The sequence below is a fragment of the Ictidomys tridecemlineatus genome, chromosome 12, assembly GCF_052094955.1.
Source record: "Ictidomys tridecemlineatus isolate mIctTri1 chromosome 12, mIctTri1.hap1, whole genome shotgun sequence".
Taxonomy (NCBI): domain Eukaryota; kingdom Metazoa; phylum Chordata; class Mammalia; order Rodentia; family Sciuridae; genus Ictidomys; species Ictidomys tridecemlineatus.
Window position 1 is genome coordinate 39,728,801 of NC_135488.1, and position 20,006 is coordinate 39,748,806.

Here is a 20,006-nt window from a genome sequence, read left to right on the forward strand (position 1 = left end):
GTGCCCCCAGGTGCCCTCTGGGTGTGAATCCCTCTTCTCTCCTGCCTTCTTTTCAAAAGGCACCCAGCCAGGCTCCGGGAGGACTCTCCCAGTGGAGAAGTTTGAAAGATCCAAAATCGCCCGGGTTGCAGAGCAGTGCCCTGGCAGAGTGCAAGCTGGGAAGACCCAGGCCCCAAGCTCCTTTGCAAATTGACTCGAAAGGAGAGAAGGCTCTTGTTGACCAGGGACCTGGAAGTGGAGGGCGTTTCCGAGTTCTATTCAGAAGAGCTGAATCTTTTCTCTTCGCCCAGAGGCTGTCCCAGAGAACTCAGGGAATGTTCCGTCAGATTTAGGAGCTGGCAGAAAGAGGTGGTTTCCTTTCTCTCTGGTGTGTCTCAGGTATAAAAGTCTGGGCCCTTTGCATCATGTCCCTGTGAGAATCACCTTTACCTGGACAGGTGCACACCACTGTGCGGTCACTTGCTATTGAATCGCCTCGGTAGTGGGACTTCCCAAGCCGTGGCAAACATTTTCATCGCAGTGACAGTGACTCATGCTGTTCTTGTAGATTTGATGGGAAATGCCCAGGAGCTGATGAAGGGGACCCCCCTGTCCATAAATACCTTCTGCTTTTTAACACCCAAGAGAGACATGGGCTCACTGTGCAGAAACACCATTGTTTGTGCAGCCCCTCCCTTGGCCAGCCTTCTGGTCTGCTTTTTCTCCGGAAAGGTCCAGCTGTGGTTATCAACAATGGCCCCGACTCTTTGAAAAAGGTTTCACTTCAGGAGGTCTGCAAAGAGTCAGGGATGGCATGGCGGTTACAGAGACTGAGGAGAGTGGAGGGAAGGAGGATGGGGAGGGTGGATCAGTGGGTGCACACTCATAGTCAGTTGTGCTCTTGCACAGTAGGGTGGTGGTAGGTAATAATAATGTACTGTGTATTTCAAAAAGCTAGAAGAAAGGATTTTGAATGTTTTCACCATAAAGAAGAAATACAACTGATCAACAAATATATGAAAAAGTGTTCAACATCTCTATCAACTAGAGAAATGAAAATCAAAACTTACACTAAGATTTCATCTCACTCCTGTCAGAATGGCAATCGTCAAGAATACAGGCAACAATAAATGTTGGTGAGGATGTGGGGAGAAAGGTCCACTCCTACGTTGCTGCTGGGACTGCAAATTGGTGCAACCACTATGGAAAGCAGTGTGGAGATTCCTCAGAAAATTGGGAATGGAACCACTATGTGACCCAGTTATCCTACTCCTTGGTTTATACCCAATGGACTTAAAATCAGCATACTACAGTAATGTAGCCATGTCAATGTTTATAGCAGCTCAATTCACAATAGCTAAACTATGGAACCAAACTAGATGTCCCTCAATAGATGAATGGATAAAGAAAATGTGGTATATATATTCAATGGAGTATAACTCAGCTTTAAAGAAGAGTAAATTATGGCATTTTCCAGTCAATGGTTGGAGTTGGAGAATATCATACTAAGTGAAATAAGTCCACCCCACAAAACCAAAAGCCGTATGTTTTCTCTAATATGCAGATGCTAATTCACAATAAGTGTGGGGAGGGGCACTAGGGAAGAAAAGTGTTACTTTAGGTAGAGGGAAGTGAAGGAAGGGGAGGGAAGGGATGTGGGGGTAGGAAAGACAGTAGAATGAAACAGACGTTATTACTGTATGTATATATGTGACTATGTGACCAATAGGATTCTACAACATGTACACTCAGAAAAATGAGAAATTATATCCCATCTATGTATGATATATCAAGGTGCAGAAATTCATTCTATTGTCATGAATAACTAATTGAAACAAATTTTAAAAATTTTTTTAAAAGAATAAGCCAGGCATGATGGCACATGCCTATAATTCCAGCAGCTTGGAAGGCTGAGACAGGAGGATCTCAAGTTCAAGGCTAGCCTCAGAAATTTATCAAGGCCCTAAGCAACTTAGCAAGACCCTGTCTCAAAAAATAAGAAGAGCTGGGGACATGGCTAAGTGGCTAAGCACCCTTGGGTTCAATACCCTCTACTAAAAAAAAAAAGAAAGAAAGAAAGAAAAGAAAAGAAAAGAAAAAGAAACCAACAACAGCAACAAAAAACCCAAAGAATTAGTAAATGTTCAAGGGGACAGATAGGCTTCACCTGGTCTAAACATTACACAGTGTACACTGAAACATCACTTCACATCTCATAAATGCGTACAATTTCATTTTTATGTAAAAATATAAATTAAGTTAATAAAAGCTATTTTAACAAATTTAAAAAGAAAAGAAAAGCCATTTAGACAAATAACTGAGGGGAAAGAAATAAAACTTATGGGATGTACTTTTTTGTTCACGGTGACCCATCAGTCTAATGGGGAGTCTCTCCCCCTCAGCATGATTGACATTTGGGATCTGATGCTTCTGGGTGGTGGGAGCTGTCCTTTGTCTATAGGATGCTCTGTGGCATCCTCGACCTCCCCCCCACTGGATACCAGCGTCACCCACTCCATAATGACAGCCCCGAAATATCTCCAGCCATTTCCAGGTGTCCACCCCCAGCTGAGACCCACTGATGGAATCGGAAAGGATGAGATTCTTTGAAGAAGTGTGCGCTCATATTTAAGTTTGTCACACACTCGTGTGACATAACAAGGGAGCCTGGTGTCCGTTGTCAGTTTTCCTGGGAAAGAGCCCCCTTTCCCCTTCCCTTGGCCCCTTTCTTGGAGGGAGGCGCCTGTTCCCGGTTCTGGCCTCTCACTCTTGGGCTCACCCTCCTAACATCAAAGAGTGAATGCCCTTTGGGCCAGGCAGACCCTCAAGAGCACGCTGGGAGGATGTGGTTGGAGCCGTAGGTCACGTTTCCAGACCTTTCTGAGCGCCTATGCCACTTCCCCCCCCCCAAGGCAGAAAATCTCCCAGACCTGGGGAGGATGGTATTTCAAAGATACAGTCAGCACAGTGACAAGGACAGGCTTGCAGTCAAAGTCCACCTGTACCTATATATGATTCCTGCCAAGATGTACCTTCTAGTGAGGTGAGCTTTGGCCTCGCTTCTTATCTTTTCTGTCTCGCAGGTGCACTCAGACATCCAGTTGCCACCTAGACCCCATTCTGCACCGAAGTATATCATCAGAATTTTATCAGTCAACTCTCAGATGAGTTTACGAAAGCATTATATAAGCATCCACATTAAAATAGATCTCCACAGAACAGCAAAAGTGTCTGCTGTGGAAGAAAACATTGCCCACGTTAAACCTTTGAGGTCACAAGTACCCAGAAGGGTGTGCCTGGCCTTTAATAGACACCTAATAGATACTTTCACGTGAATGCCTTTTTTCCAACATTTAGAAAAGCTATTGCTTCTGTGGCCGAGAACCTAGGCAGAGGCTGACCTTGGCCAACGGGCACACTTTCTGTTTGTAGGCCTGTATTTCATCTTAAATCTTGTAGGAAATGTTTACTGGTGAACTCAAAGTGATACTGGGGTTGGCGGGTCAGGGACCAGACGCATTCCCGACATCTCCCTATGGTGAGGATGATATTTCTGACTCAGCTCAATGAATCATGTGAATGATCGTGTGCCTGTCATTAAACTACCTCAGCAGTCTCCATGGCTAAATTTGGTTTTATGACACCAACAGGTCACCTTCTTCACTGAGTCTGAAATGCTTTTAGAAGTGCATTCCGTGGGCTAAGCAAACTCTGTGTAATGAACCCTCTGGTGCATAAGGTAGGAAAGTGCTGGGAGGGATTCCTGGAAATACTGTCAGGACTTCAAAGCAAAGTCAGTGTCATAAAATGGCCCTTCGCTTCAGGGACATGTTCCTCCACTAAAGCATTGCTAAGGAGCTTTCAAATGTGCGTTTTCCACAGGCACTAGATGGCTTCATTATCGCCGTGACAACAGATGGCAGCATCATCTATGTTTCTGACAGTATCACGCCTCTCCTTGGGCATTTACCGGTGAGTGTCTGCTTCGGTGGCCTTTGTCTGTGTACCTTGTCACCTTATTCTAGAGAACCACTGAGATCTCAGGTGGGACGTGGTGTGGATCTAGGGCAGTGGGGCTGGGGGTAGGAGAAGGAGAGATACTGGAGAGTTAGGGAGTGCCCAGGTGCTGGAGGACCAAGTCGGGCCAAGCTCAAGGTCCCAGGGGCAGACCAAGGGCAGGTGCGGGCTTGTGTCTCCTGGGGGCAGGCATGGCACCAAGATCCCAGCCAGGACAGGCTCGAGGTAGAGGACGCTCATCCACGTTCTTATCCCTGGTCAGAAACAGACCAACGTGAGCATCACAGCAGTCGGCAGAGCTCAGAGTCATCCGGGTGACTGAGAACTGGTGGAGGGATGGGCAACCGATGGCTCAGACTGGAACATGCTTGGGGGCTCGCGGGGGACATGTTTGAGATTGCGAGTACATGGTGACCCTTAACAGCAATGGGGAGCAGGATGACCTCCTGGGGGTTCAAACATGCTGGGCAGATGTCACTGGACCTGAGTCTGGGAAGGCCTTGGTGAGTAGAGGGATGGCCAGGCTTGGGGGTGACTACAGACAGATGTCCCTCCCACTCTTCCCCTCCCTTCCCCGTCTCTGCACAAGCCTTGCTGGCTCTCTGGTAACCCCGTGGCTCAGGATGAAATGACCCTCAGATCTCTACCAGGTTACTAGAGGCTGCACCCCAGGGCTGCTCAGAGCCCTGTGGCCCGTCTTCCACTCCCTGCCACACCCTTATTTATTCCCACAGAACCTGACCTTGAATGTCAGCTCTCCAGGAGGATCACACAGGACAGACCCGGGTGGAATGTCCTCTCTTATCTCCTCTCCCAACGAGTCCCGGCCAGACTTCTCCTCGCCCCTGAGCATGGGTGGACAGTGGCCAGTTTATGTGACGAGGGGGGATGCAGCTTTCCCTGGGTTCCCACCTGGGGATCCTGGGCCAGGAGGAATCCCACAGGGCGTGGTCCCCCGCTTCTGCGGAGGGTTCCACCTCGTCCTGGGTCTCTCTGGTCCTCAGAAGCTGCCGCCCCGTCATCTCTGCCAGTGACACCACGTGCCCTTCAAAGCTGCCACGCACACTTTTCCTTTGGTCACTGTGTCACGCCAGAAAGGCATTTTTGACTTCTCTGGGCCGATGCCGTCCGGTGACACCATAATCTAACCCTGTGGGTCTCACTTTGTGTGGTGCCCATCTCCTGAGGTCAGGAGGTGACAGACAGGCCCAGAGCTGCCAGAAGGGACTCCCGCTCAGCCCCAAGGAGGCCGAGGTGAGGCTGCCTCCCCGGCCCAGGAGGAGAGGGGTGAGCTGGAAGCCATGAAGTAGATGTGACCCGCTCCTTTAGTGTGGCTTCTGTGGGTTCCTCTGAGGATGGCCAGGGAGAGAGGGGCAGCTGGGCTGCTCTTTGGAGGGATCTCGTGTTTTGCTTTGAATGGCAGAGACCCACGGGGGCAGAGACAGGCCCTGGCTGGAAACAACCAGCCGTGACCTGCTTACTGACCCAGCAAGGAGAGCCCAGAGCCCTGAGCGCTGTTTGGGTGAACAGGATTTGCACTGCTCTGCTTTATGCTTTTGTAATTATCTGATGACCCAGTTGCTATATGTGGCAGAGGGGACTTAGAAAGTAAGATGGGAATTCTGACTTGAAATCATGCGGTCATTTAGGAACACCTTGGTGAATTATTCCCTACCTCTAGAAGGGCCAGAAATGACCCCCCAACTCAACTGGTCAATGCCAGGCCCACCTGAATGCTCAGGAAGTGTCTTTACATAGAGACGCAGGCCACCATCCAGACAGCCAGGCTGCCTCCCCTCGCCTGCCCCATGCAGATGAGCCCCGGGATAGGCACCCCCACATCTTGCTTCAGTTTCCGTTCAGCTTTCCTGATCCTGTCTTTACCAGGACTGTCCTTTGCAAGTGGGTGGGCAGGGGCTGGGATGGATGGACATGTCCCAAGTCCTCTCAGCAGCGTGCAGCTGGCTGGGAGTCAGAGCTCCGTGGGCTCCGCCCTCCCGGAGCCTACACCAGGCCTCCCCTGCTGCCTGGTGTCAAGGATTCCGTTGCAATGGAGAAATTCTGCTTTTGACTATCCACAGAGCGTGGAGCATTTCTAAAGCCCCCGCGGTTTGCACTTTTGAGATTCCACCTGTTCAATCGTCAGCCACTAACAGGATACCTGGGCCCTTACTATACACCAGATTCCTTGAAGAGTCACTTCCACGTGCTGAGATGTAAAAAGGACTTGGAACAGTGCCCAGCACAGAGTGAGGGCCACTTCACATTCCCTCTCCTTACTCCTCTGTTCCATAACCCCATGAAGTTGGTCATCGCCCCTGTTCATAGGAGAGGAAACAGTGGACGGCCAGAGAGGTAAAGTCACAACAAGCACAGGCTGGCACACAAGGGATCCTGCCCCATGGTCCCCTGTTGGTGATGCAGGAATGAAGAACAACACAGAAAAGCTGGGGCAGGGGCCCACCCCAGTAATCCCATCTGCTCGGAGGCTAAGTCAGGAGGGTTGCAAGTTCAAGGCCAACCTGGGGCAACTGAACAAGACCTTGTCTCAAAAAAAAATAAATAAATAAAAATAAGAGCAACCAGAACTTTTTCCATGCCTGAGAAATATCCTAGAACGTTCTTTTTTAGTTTGACAGAGAAAAAGAAAGACATGAAGCAGAAAACGATGTCATGAGAAAGTCAGAACTGTCCGGTGGCCTCCTTGACGTCTAGAACTAACACAGGCCATCAGAGCAGAAGCGTGAGCTCAGAGGTGTGCTTCCGGAGGACCCAGGGCTAACGGTGGCCTCTGGGATGGCAAACTTTCAGGAGAGGGTCAAGGGGAGCCAGCCACATGCCTTGGACAGAATTGGGGAGCAGTGTGGTTGCAGCGGATAAGGTGGGCACAGGTAACCCAATTTCACCAAAAGGAAATGCTCTAAGGCACAAGCATTCAGAGAGTTGGAAAGATCCACAGACTAAAAGAATATTTCCCCACAGGACTGACTTGCCAGGTAAAAGCTCCACTCGGCAAGAAGAAAGCGTAGGACGAGAGTTCAAAGTGGGACTGTTCCCACCACGGCAGGGTCCCAGCAGGGAGGAGCCCTCCCAGGACAGGGCAGAGCCCCTGGTTTAGGACACCAGGAAAGGCACAGTAAGGCCCTGAGACCCACTCTCCAGGACACATCCCTCGGCCCCTCCCACCCTCCCCACCCTGCCCTTGCCTGCTGGACCAGGCCACTCTGTCAGAGGTGACTTCTGGGCCTGGCAGGGTGTGGACAGGTGTGGCTGCAGCTTGAAGTGGGTCATGAGTTAGATCACTCCATTCCTTTTCAATCATGCATTCTGATTTTCACGGATCGTCCATATAGACGTGTGGATACAGCATAGGTCGCATGTTTCAGTACATGGCAAGTGAACAGAAGCCTACAGGTGACTGTCACCAAGGTTGAGAAATGGAACAGGGCTGAGACCACAGGCGCTCCTGTCCGAGACTTTTTATCACATCCCACCTCCACCGAGAAGCAGCTGTTTTTCTAATTTTGTTTTTGATTTTGTTTTTGTTTTTGGTTTTGGTGCTGGGGATTGAACTCAGGAGTCCCCGACCACTGAGCCACCTCCCCAGCCTGGTTTTGTATTTTTATTTTATTTAGAGACAGGGTCTCGCTGAGTTGCTTAGGGCCTCACTTTTGCTGAGGCTGGCTTTGAACTCGTGATCCTCCTGCCTCAGCCTCCTGAGCCGCTGGGATTATAGGCACGTACCACTGGGCGTGGCTTGTTTTCCTGACTTTTAAAGTCCTTTGCTTGTTTTTCTTTGTAACTTCATCAAATTTTTAATTGATCACTAAGCTTTAATTGAGTAGAAGTTGAGTATCTATTATCGGAAATGCTGGGAACCAGATTTCGAATTTTTTTTTCATTTTTTTTTTGGAATATTAGCACTTAGCTCAATATTTGCACAATGAGGAATCTTGGGGATTGGGACCCAAGTCTAAACATAATGCATTTATGTTTTATATACACATTGTACACGTAGCCTGAAGGTAATTTAATATGCCGTTTTTAGAAATTATTTTTTGTATTTATAGATGGACAGAATGCCTTTATTCTATTTTTATGTGGTGCTAAGGATTAAACCCAGTGCCTCACACATTCTAGGCAAGCTCTCTGCCACTGAGCTACAGCCCCAGCCCTGATACACCGTTTTTAACAATTTTGTGCATAAAGCAAGATTTCATGGCATGGAATTTTCTGCTTGTGGCATGATGTCAGCACTCGGAAAGTTTCAGAATTTGGATTTTTGGATTAGGGATGTTCAGCCTATATTGCCTTTAGCTTAAGTGGAATCCTGGGAAATAGCCTTGTGGTTTCTCCCTGTGCTCACCCTGTTTAGGAGATTCATCCTTCTTCCCCTGTCTGGTGTAGGGGTCCTTGGTTCTGGCTGCAATGCAGTGGGCCATTTTAGGAACGTGCTACAATTCCTGCATCTGTTCCAGGTTGGCACTCCTGGCCGGTGCTTCTGCCATCTCCCCGGAGTGCTGAGAACAGAGCAGGTGCAGAATTGCGGGCTTTCAGCGTGTCAGCTTGAGGGGGTGGGGGGCAGGTGTTCCCTCACCTTTACTTCACCCAACTGGACCATTTCCATAGTGACTGATTGCACAGTGTTCCCTCCACCAGTAGGGTGCCGAGTTCCAGGTGACTGCGTCACCAGACTTGGTACTGGCAGGCTTTTTAGGTTTTATCAATCTAGTGCGTGAGGCGACTCGTGGAGCTTCAATTAGCTTTAATTAGCTCATTACTAGTGAGACGGCGTCTTTCCCTGTTCACTGGCCCTGTGGATGTCATCTCCGGTAAAGTGGCTGCTCAGGTACAGTCGTGCCTCTCTTCATGACAGGGAGACATTCTGCTGACGGTGGCATTAGGTGATCTCGTCATTGTGAGAACATTGAGGTCAGGGCACTACACTAATTGATGTCCTGCCCATCAGTAATGGTACACGATTCGATATCACCTCCCACACACCTAGGCAACAGGCTACATTCTGTTGCCCCTGAGCATCAAACCCGTGTGCCACACACGGCTGTAGTGGATACTGTAGGCAGTTGTGACACAACCGTAAGTGTTTGTGCACACCAAAGGAGGAAACGTACGGTAAAAGGTACCTCTGATTCTTATGGGACAACCATAGCAGGTGTGATCTGTCACTTGCTGAAATATCTTTATGCAGCGTGTATTTTGTTTTTGGACATTTTACTCTTGAACTTTTGGACTCTTCCTCTAACGATTTCCAGGCACTCTTTCCGTGACCTGGACATAGTCCTTGGTGGAGGACAGTTTCAAGGACCTCTTATTCACCCTCTCCCAGGGCGATGGGGATGTTTGACCACACAACACCCAACCCTGGGCGGACGAGACTGACAGCAGGTCGAGTCCCACATACTCAGTGGAGGCCACCGCACACCACACAGGGCCACGCAGGGGCTGCACTCGGGAACAGATGCACTAGCAGGGGCTGGGGGAGGCAGGTTTGTAGTAACAGGCAGTGGGTGACCTCGGTTGCCTGGAGCATGCGATTGGTTTATTTGAGTGATTCCACGGGCCGACAGGAAACGAAGCAGGAACGTGCCCAGTCCTCTTGAGAAGGAGGGTATTTGGCTGGGGGCCCCTATCCACTGAGGCAGCCTGGGGACGAAACTTGCAGTTTGGCCCTGCCAAGGCCATCGGAGGTCAAGGAGGAGCATCACAGGCAACCTTAATCTTAGGCCTTTTATTCTGGATACGTGTGTGGCAAATGTCTTCTCTCACTTTGTGGCTTACCTTTCCCAAACTCTTTGAGGTGTTTTAATGAACATAGTCTCTCTTTATATTTGGCACTATATTTAGTTAATTCCATGCACCAAGGGCAAAGCTCTTCTCATACTGTCTGGCCATCGGTCTTACTCGAATCTCTATTGAATCTAAGCGCCTCGAGCCTGCCTCTGACTTCTTGGTTCCTTGACCAGGTCAAGGTCCCAAGGAGCCCATTCCTGCTGCCTCCAGACCTCTCACACTGTGCCTTCTAACTGAGGCCAACACATAGCTTCAGCCAGAACTGTCCCCTGGGGCCCCTCAGGGATGTCACAGGACGGAATGGCTACCCAGCCTACTTGCAGCCCACCCGGCCAGCCACTGAACTGGTGCGACTGGTCCCAGGGAGAGAGGTTCCCTTGGTCCTGCAGCGGTTTCAGCTCATCCCCAGGCACTTGAGCAAGACTCCTGGGGGGGACACAGGAGAGGCTCGGGGTGCAACTAGGCCTTCCTGGGAACTGCCAACTGCTCCCTAAAGCAGCCGAGGGACCATTAGCAAGTTGGGAGAGAGAAGCTCCTGCCTGATGCAGGTAAATGACAGTCCTGATAATGACTCAGACGCAAAGATGGCTGCAGATGGCAGGTTCCCTCGTCTCTGTAATTGCTATTATTTTCATCAACAGAGCTCAGCTCATTCAAGGAACGGTTCAGCCGCAGATGTGATGTATTCTCCCATTGGCACTGGGGTTTGGATTTTCAAATTGTCATTGTTCCTGGCAGTACTCAGCACGTGGAAATGGCATCACGGTCCTAGGCTAGCCACTACACACAAGCCACGGGCAATTCTGAGCCCTGTGAATGGACTCTAATGCTCATGACCTCCCATGACCCCACCTCCCCCACCTCCATCCGTCTTTATTCTGGGCAGACTTGCTGCCCGAGGTGCCCCACAGCATGAGGATGGCCAGGCCAGTGACCCCAGCCTCACTCTCTGCCACGCCCGCCCTGAGAGAGATGGCTTCTGATGGAGCAGTCCAAGAGAGGAGCCCCGAGTGACTCAGTTATCATTTTCATGGGTCTGAAATATCTTTAAGAGGACAGGTCACTCTCATCCAGGAACACTAGTCATCAGCTAAAAAGAGAAAACTAGAGGAAAATGGCTTGAACTGCCATCAAGACCGCAGGGTCTTTTTCGTGGAGATTAAAAATTGGTGTCTCCGTCTAAGCCATCTGAGTCCTTCCTTTCTCTCCTCTGGTCCTCCAGTCGGCCACCAAGCTGTGTCCACCGTCCTCACACCCACTGTCATGCTGACTCCAGGAGGGGAGGGACTTGGTGGTGCTTCTTCCCAGTGCCCCCAACAGAGTCTGAGCACTGAGGAGTCCTTACCAGTGTGACCAGTCTGACCAGTCCCGGTTGCAGCATGGTTGAGTGGATGGCCTTGGACTCCCTTTCCCCGTCTGTCCCCATGCACACTCTAACCATCTCTGGCCTGGCTTCCTGGGCCCTCTCCCTTCAGATCTCATGTGGGATCTCTTTGAAATACAAGTACAGACCGAGAGCGGTGGCGCACGCCTGTGATCCCAGAGACCTGGGAGGCTGAGACAGGAGGATGGCAAGTTCAAAGCCAGCCTCAGCAACTTAGTGAGGCCCTACTGTTCCACATCACTGTTCCAGATCACTAAAAAGAACCAATAAATAAATTTTTAAAAGTATATATATATACACACACATATACAAGTATGTATATATGTATATACATACATATATATATTAAAGCAAGTGATTGGTTGGATATTTAATTTAAAAATGTATTTAAAAATGTGTACCAAGATGTTTGATGCTGAGGGAGTAGATGAGTTTACTGAGGGAATCTGAGGAAGCCGGAGAGATGTACCTGCCTCCTTCCTCTCCCCACTTTGAACCCTTGCCTGTCTTTTCCTGTAGGCTAGCCGCTAGCTACACGTGGCTAATGAAACGCCAATTACAATTAAATAAAATCAAAGTTTCATTTCTTTAGTTGGACTAGTCGTCTGCCAAGTGCTCGGGGGGCAGGTGGTCAGCCGGTCTTGTGAGGGGTGGTACAGATGCAGACCCCCGACTCACACAGATGGCTTTATTGGACGGGGCTGTATCTAGACTCTGATATTGAGGTTGGATCCTAGTACCTAGGCACTGGGGGTGGAACTCCTTCAGTTCCAGACCTTTAACAAATAAACAGGCTGCTTTCTGCTGGCCAAAAGGTCAAGAAAGGAACCCCATGTACTGTCTGGGGCCATTTGAATGAGTGACCGGGCTCTCCCTGGGGCTCCACGTGGCCTCCCACCCCAGCCAGGACACAGACAAGACAAGAATGTGACTTTGGGAAGGAGGTTAGAACGAATGAGAAGGGAGGGCTAATTTTAAGCAGACGGGGCGCCGTGGGCCTGAGGAGGACTCCTCTGTGTGCATCTGTTGGACGTGACATTCAGTCTTTCCTCAGCCCATGGACAGTAGCACGTTCGCATTTGAGCGAGTGTAGGGCTCCTCCTTACCCGAGCACCTGCTCCCAATGAATCAGGCAACCGTGACTGAAAATATCTGGAAAGAAAATTCTGTCTGCACGGAATGTGTATTTTTTTTCTTATCATTATTCCCTGGACCATACAGCGTAGCCACTAGTGACGGAGCACTTACATGGCATTAGGAGTAGACGTCATCTAGAGATGATGAGAGGTCTGCAGGAGTATGTGGGCAGGTTCTACATGAATACTAGAACATCTTTCAGAAGGGACTTAAATGTCTGTGGATTTGGGGAGCTACAAGGGGTCCTGAAAACAATTCCCAGAGGATACCCAGGGATCATTGTGGCTCTTTTATTTATTTTCTTTTAATTTTTTTTAAGTTTTCAAAAATAAATTATGGTACTGTGCATCAAACCTAGGGCCTTGGACATGCTAGGCAGGTGCTCTAGCTCCAAGCGCTTCCCCCAGACGCTATAGAACCTTTTCAGTCACAATTTGGGATTACAGAGTGATGAATGGGGAGTGCTCACAGAAAATCAGACCTTGGGCCAGGTACTGTGGCACACACCTGTAACCCCAGTGGCTCGGGAGGCTGAGGGAGAAGGATCACAAGTTTGAGGCCAGCCTCAGCATTTTAGTGAAGGCCAAAACAACTTAATGAAACCCTGTCCGAAAATAAAAAAAAACATAAAGGGCTGGGGGTGTGGCTCTGTGGGTAAGCACCCCTGGGTTCAATCCCCAGTACCAAAAAAATAAATAAATAAAAATGAATAAGACCTGGAACTTCCCCCTTCAGACTCTGATCCTGAGGAGTCAGGCACCGTTTTAGTCCCCCATTTTGCCTCTTACTGCCCTGGAGTGTGCACCTCTGTTCTTTATTTTCTTTTGCAGTCGGATGTCATGGATCAGAATTTGTTAAATTTCCTTCCAGAACAAGAACATTCCGAAGTTTATAAAATGCTTTCTTCCCATATGCTTGTGACGGAATCCCCCTCCCCAGAATTCCTAAAATGTAAGTTTCACTTTACTGGTTTTTCTTTTTTTTTTTTTTTAAACCAGGTCTGAAGATAAGAATTTGACTTTGGAAAGGAGGTTAGAACGAATTAAGAAGGGAGGGCTAATTTTAAGAATAATTTTCCTCATGACTCAGAACGTTTTCCAGATCCTTTGAGGTATATTTTTAAGTTTAAAGCTAAAACCGGAGTCGGAAATCTGTAAGACATTTAGCTTTTATGTGGAAAATTTGAAGGCACAGACCTTAAGAATAACAACTTGTTTTTGCATGTATGACGAGATTTTTTTTTTTTTTACATGAGAGTCTTTCGGTAATAAACAGTGCAAAAAAAAAAGAAAAAAAAATCTGTGAATAATCTTCTTATTTAGGGAAACACTAGAATGCTAAATTTGTAGAATACCGAATAACCAACTGGTAAATTAACGAGTTAAGTCAAAAACCCGAAAGGCTGCCTTCCCCAGGCTGTCATCTGGTTATTTATACCCATTTGCATTTTGATGGAATTTTAAAGTTTTTACCAAAATACTTGGCAACGTGGCTAGAAGCCCGGGCCTCGGTGCCCGGGAACCTCATGTCACTTAATGAAGCATGTGAAATATACACAGTAGCGAAGAGGCTCGCATTTGTTCGAGCCTCAGTCCATTTTCCATGAATAATTTGTCCTGTCGTACATCTGATTTGACTTCAAAGCAAAGCAAAGCAAAAAAAAAAAAAAAGATTAAATTAAAGAAAGCGGCTCTAGATGAGCAGCTTGATTTTAATATACCGTCTGAAAACAACCGGAACTAATCAATGCCGACACAACAGACCACAGACATTTGCAAGCAAATGAAGACTCACTGGGCCCAAGTGGAGAAGGAGGAGTATCTCTGAACAATGGTAAGAGAAGCCTGTGCCGCCAAGGTTAGAAAGCCACCTTCTGAAGTCAGTCAAGAGGACAGAAATGGGCTGGCCCCGCGTGGACCAAGTCCCCAAAGAGTGCTCACACACACACCACTTGTTTAGTCTAGAATCTGTGTAATGTGCCTCTTTCTTCTCTTTTCCTCCCTGAACGGCCCAGCTGACAACGATTTAGAGTTTTATTGCCATCTTCTCAGAGGAAGCTTGGACCCAAAGGAATTTCCAACTTATGAATACATAAAATTTGTAGGAAATTTTCGATCTTACAACAATGGTAAGCTTTAATTGTCCCCCATCATTGCCCACAGTGTCTTTTGTCATGCAAACGTGCACATGAGCCTCCGCCTAAGAATCCTAAGAATCGCTGGGGGAGGGAGGGAGAGGGGAAATGTGTGCTTTTTTTTTTTTTTTTTCAAATTTGCATTTCGATTTTTCTGTTCCCAAGATGCATTTTCCTGTGGCTCATCAGCAGCGCTCTCTCCCTTTCCAGAACACACTCCCACACCTGTTTGTGCCGGTGCACAATGTCCCCTTCGATGGCAGGCAATTCGCTTCTTTATCTTTTCAAGCTGATGAAATAATTCTGTGAGAAAGCAACTTACAGTTAATAAAGAGCAGCCTACAGAATCCCCAGAATAGGACTTCACTGTGACATGGAGATGAGGATCCTTGCTTTCTGCATTCTCGTCCCCTCCTTAAGCCCTGCCGAGCGAGCAGCGCATGCTTTAATAGATCTGGTCCTCGGTCTTGTGCTCCCTGTGGCCCAAATGCACGGTAAAGGGGCTATTTGACCAGGAGCCAGCAATCTACACTGGGTCAATTATCAAGGAGGAGAAGCCAACACTGAAGTCGTATTTTCTAAGACTCCTAGGATAAGGAACTGTCCAAACTCTGGCTGCAGAGATGTGAGCCCTAAACTAGACTTAACGCTCATTTTTCCTTTTTGAACCCATGCAACATGGAAATACAGGTCTGGTGCCAGTCATTCAGCAACCCAGTCTCATTATGGACCGGTCATAGAAAGGCCTGCATCTTGTCTGCTGTGCTCCTCAAAACGCAACACAGAACAGAGAACTTTGAGAGCGCTGATAGCACATTAATCAGCAAAGACGGGAGAAAGTGTTGACAGGGAAGGAGGGAAAGAGAGACGTGCAGAAGGAGAAAAAAATGCCAAAGTAAAACAAAGACAGAATGATGAGCTGCAGAACAGAGAGGGAGGGCAGCCAGGGACCCAGGGCGGAGATGAGGGCAGCCCTGACTGCTGCAGGTTTAATTCCTGATGTCTGACGATGAACTGGCGTAGGTCTGTGGCTCCAGCCAAATCAGTCCCAGGTCCCGTTAGCGCCCACCAGGGTGATAGTACTGAGTCCTAACTAACGCTGGGGCTAGCCAGGAAATTCTTTTCCTCCAGCTTCGAATGATCCTTGGTTGCATGTGGTTTGCATGAATACAGATGTTTTATAAAGAGTCTTCAGCCAGGTGCTGAACATTGTGATCCTGCCAGAGGGAGGTTCAGGCACAGTGTCCAGGGTTCTGCCTGGACAGTGGGCTTCCTGGCTGACTTGGAGGACCCCCTGGGAACCTAGCTCTCCAAGGCTTCAGGGACTCATGGTTGGAGTGATGGTTGGCGTCACCTGAGCAAAGCCAAGGCCTGACCATGTCTGATCCGATTCGTCTGCGAGGTCTGCCCCAACTTCATGCCATGAGTGTTTTTAAAAGCCACACAAAGAAGTCAATGGTGTCTTGCTGGGTGGTTTTCTGGGCTCCCCAATTAAAGAACCCAGCAATTCCACATCTGGGTGTCTACCCCAAAGAAGCGACAGTAGGGACGTGAAGAGATATTGGTGCACCTACGTTCATGTATGTCTATATGCAATAGCCAGAAGGTAGAAGGAGCCCAGTGTCCATCAGTGGATGGATGGGTAAAGAAACTGTGGTGTATCCTTACAATGGAATATTATTCAGCCTTAAAAATGAAGGAAGTTCTGATTTGTGCCACAAACGTGAATTAACCTTGATATTATGTTAAGAGAAGTGCATCAATCACATGCGTACACTTAAAAACAGGATGGTAGTCAAGAGTACAGACTTACCATGCATAAGGGCCTGGGTTCAGTCCCCAGCATCAAAAATAATAATAATTGTTATGTGCATTTTGCCACAATTTTCTTTTAAAAACTGCACGTACTCTAGCCAGAATAGCAGCACATCCTAAGCAACCAGATGCACAGGGGGGAAAGACACCACACCTCTCAGAGTGCTGAACCTGGGAATTATGGGATGCTATTCCCACGTGTCCCCATGACAACAGTGCACACACCTGATTATTTAAAGAACCCATCGGTGATTGGCTGGTGAAGAGCAGTTGTATCCTTTGTGAATTTACATTTCCACACCTCTTATGAAGACACTGCCAGCTATCACTTTGACGCACCCTGTCATTTATCACCTCTTAGAGGATTTCAAGGAAATAGCTGCATTCTGAATACCTGGGCTTTTTTTAAACTAGCAAGGCTTTATTTTTACTTCAAGTTGAGACAGTGTTTGTTTGCCTGGAAGAACGTGTAGAAATGATGTGCGACTTTTTTTTTTTTTCTTACTGTTACTGCTATGGCAGGGACAGCATTGAAAGTAGAAAATTCAAAACCAAGAATGCAGTGTCCCTCCGGAGCCTGTTGTGCAAACCAGAGTTTAGACGGGCTTTATGGAGAGTGTCCGAGTGTAAACAGGGAGCTCTCAGGCCCTCAGGCAAAGGGCCCAAAGTGGACCAGGGAAGGCTGGTTGTGGTTCAGAGATCAGCTGTGGTGTACTGCTGCACAGGGGGGTGGCCATTTGTTCAAAACACTAGGAGAAAGGACGGAGACTGTCCTCACCTCTAGGACATGATACGCGTTTGCGATACAGATACAGGTGTTCCCTGACTTGAGCCCTGGGCATCCTGTGCATGGGTGGAACACGGCTTGGCTTCTCATTAGTACGTACGATTCTGTGTCCAGGATTGTAATCCAATTAAAATACAAAGAATCAAGCAGTGTGCATGCCCCAGAGCAGGGAAGAGAGAGGGCCAGACCGAGTCGGCAAGGGCTTGTGACCCTCAAATCTGTGGGTCAGAGGCTCCCCTCTGTTGGCTCCCTCAACGTCTCCTCCTGCAGGCCTGGGCTTGGGACCCAGTGGCCAAGAGCTGTCAGTAGGTGCTGGCGGAGGGAGGGGCAAAAGCCCCTCTGCCCCAGCTAATGAGCTCACACTCTCCATTTGGAAGTTTCTAGACTCGGGGGCGGTGGGGAGGCTGGTGCCCATTTGCCCCTGACCTCCTCCAGCTGCCTTCGGCACGGCAGCCGAGGCCCAGACGCTGGAGCCAGATGGAATTTTCCCCTTCTCTGCTATGTGCCCATGGCAGCCACCCCCAGGACTCAGTCATTTGCCCCCAGTGTCCAGGGGCAGGAGAGGGAGGACAGACCTCACTTCGTTCATCTAGATGGCTAACAAGTGGGAAGAAATACACGCCAGGAAATGGAAAAAGAAGTTCACCTGAGCAAAAGCTCAGGGAAGGGAAGAGTGACCCCATGTTCTGTCTTCTCCTGGCCAAAGGCTGAGGCTGACCCTGGGTGACAAGTGGCAGATGGGTGGGCCCCCGGTCCCCGCAGCCTTTGAAACAAGAAGTCTTTCCTTGGCTTATGTTTGTTCTGTAACAGATTTTTTTTTCTTTTTTTTTGGGGGGGGGGGAGAGAGGAAAATGCTTTTGGACACACACACCATCGCATCTTTTTACTTTCCCCATTAAACACGGAGCCCGCTGGGCCCTCCCAACCCCACATGCCCAGCGCCACGTCCCTGCCCTGGGGCTCTGAATGGGAAGGAACCAGCGGGTGATTTTTCAAGGACAGTCTTTGCTGTCCCAAGAAGCAGGTTCCAGTTCCTGAAAGATGACTTCAGGCCAGGAGGGAGGCCGGCCTTTCCCTGCACCCTGGCTCCTCCCCCGGACTTGGATTTAAATGTGCGTCTGACTGAAATCCAGAACGCAGTGTTTCAAAAGTCGCTGGTGTGGTTCCAAATAGGTCACCCTCAGCAAACATTCCACTCTGGGCTTTCCAGAAACCGCACACCCGAGGATAAAAGTTTCCCTGCCCTCATTTCACCTACTCGCCTCTCACCACACCGCCAGATTGGAAAGATGGCACAAGTGGGGACGTTTCAGCTGAGAACACACGGATCCGTGTGTTCCCTGAAGTTTCCGGGGGCTGCCTCATGTTAGGGCTTGGAGAGGGTTGTTTTTGTGTTTTGTTTTTCCCCCTGAATTGAACTAATGGAGATGTCTCCGCTAAGGGATGGAGGGGCATGCACACCAGGTCTCCCTGGGAATGGAGCTGGGACCTTGGACAGCTTCAGAGATGGAGTGTGGACCTGTCCATCACGGGTGCCTCAGAGAAGGAGGCAGAGTGTTCCCTCCACCCAGCAAAGCAGCCTCGTGTCCTTCCCCAGCAGTGGTCACTGCTGCCACACTCAGCAGCCGAGGAGAGGAGATCCTGATAGGGAACAAATTGTCACCCAAGAGCACCATCCCGCGGGGACATAGAAGGTCCAGGTTAAAAATGCAGCCACGGGGAATGGCGGCACGTTTATCCACCACATCTTTCTGCTTGCCTTAGTCCGTGAGTGCCAGTTGTCTCATCATGTGACAAAGATGTGACAAGCTATCCATTTGGACGACAGGAATGAAGGCCTGTGAGGAAGCCCAACTTTCCCGGCCACACAAATAACATGACCCTGTCCACACCAACCGTCTAGTGGGTATCTTAGAAATGACATTCTAAATCTCAGGTCCCTAAAAATACTCATTTTGGTTCATGAACACCAGGGAAAAGAGGAATTCGTTAAGACACACAGTCTCCCTTTAAATTTTTTTTTTTAACCCCGAGAATTGGAGACCTCCAGCTTCTAGGTATGGATCTCACCTTCTCCCACATTCCTCTTGCTCTCAACAGAACGGGCAGAAAGGAAAGTTGAGCCGAGCATTACCCAGCAAGGAAGGCAGTGCCCAGGACAAGAAGTGGGCAGGGCGACTCTGCTGCTGCCCCCGTGGGGACCCCCATACCTGGCTCTTCAGAGGACATTGAGCAAGACACCTGCAGAGAGAAAAATGGAGAGTCTGCAATTAGCGCTTTGTCAGTGGGAGATGGTTTCTCATGAATGTACAGGAAGTGATTTTCCTTCCAAAAGTCCAAAACAATCATCCAAAATGTGTTTGGCACAGTTTGGGATGTAGGAACTTTTTTTTTCTTCCTTGAGCAAAAGCCATTGATTACTGCAGGTCTTCCCAGGCACCGATCGGCTTTGTTTGATATTGGTTCCCAGAAGACTGAGGACGCCCTCTGTGCCTTCGCCTGTGAACTACTGTGTTTTCCTCTAGCCACTGCAAATAGTTTATTCTAAGCAGGCCGTCCCTGGAGACGTTACCAGGTCGTTCTGAGGACTGACCCCATCGTGGAACGGGGACAACCGTCTTTGTCCATTTCTTTCTATTCCTTTGCTGTTAACTAATGTTCACGATCATCATCTCCGCTTCCTCCTCACTCTTTCCTAAATTCTTTTGAAAAAAAAAAAAAAAAGATCTCAATACGCACAGTCTTCCTGCCTCTGCGGATATCAGGACAAACTTGGGAGCTCACCTTTGTCACGGGACACACTTGGAACCCAAGCTAGGGTGCATCCAAACGAAACAGACCTTAGTCATTCTGAGTCTCTGGAGAACCTGGGACTCTTATTTTGGGGCTCTCAAGGGCATCAACCTAAGACAAAACTCTTCCAGGGTGTCTGAAATTGGAGA

General features: G+C 48.8%; 1 protein-coding gene across 6 annotated transcripts in view; it reads left to right on the forward strand.

The window, feature by feature from the left end:
• Npas2 (neuronal PAS domain protein 2) overlaps positions 1-20,006 on the forward strand; it is a 152,079-nt gene that overhangs the window by 97,994 nt on the left and 34,079 nt on the right. For all 6 annotated transcript variants that reach the window (XM_078028570.1, XM_078028568.1, XM_078028569.1 and 3 more), the window contains 3 exons: positions 3,862-3,951; positions 13,159-13,279; positions 14,343-14,456. In XM_078028570.1, coding sequence (XP_077884696.1) covers positions 3,862-3,951; positions 13,159-13,279; positions 14,343-14,456 — 325 coding nt within the window. The remainder of the gene's footprint in view (positions 1-3,861; positions 3,952-13,158; positions 13,280-14,342; positions 14,457-20,006) is intronic.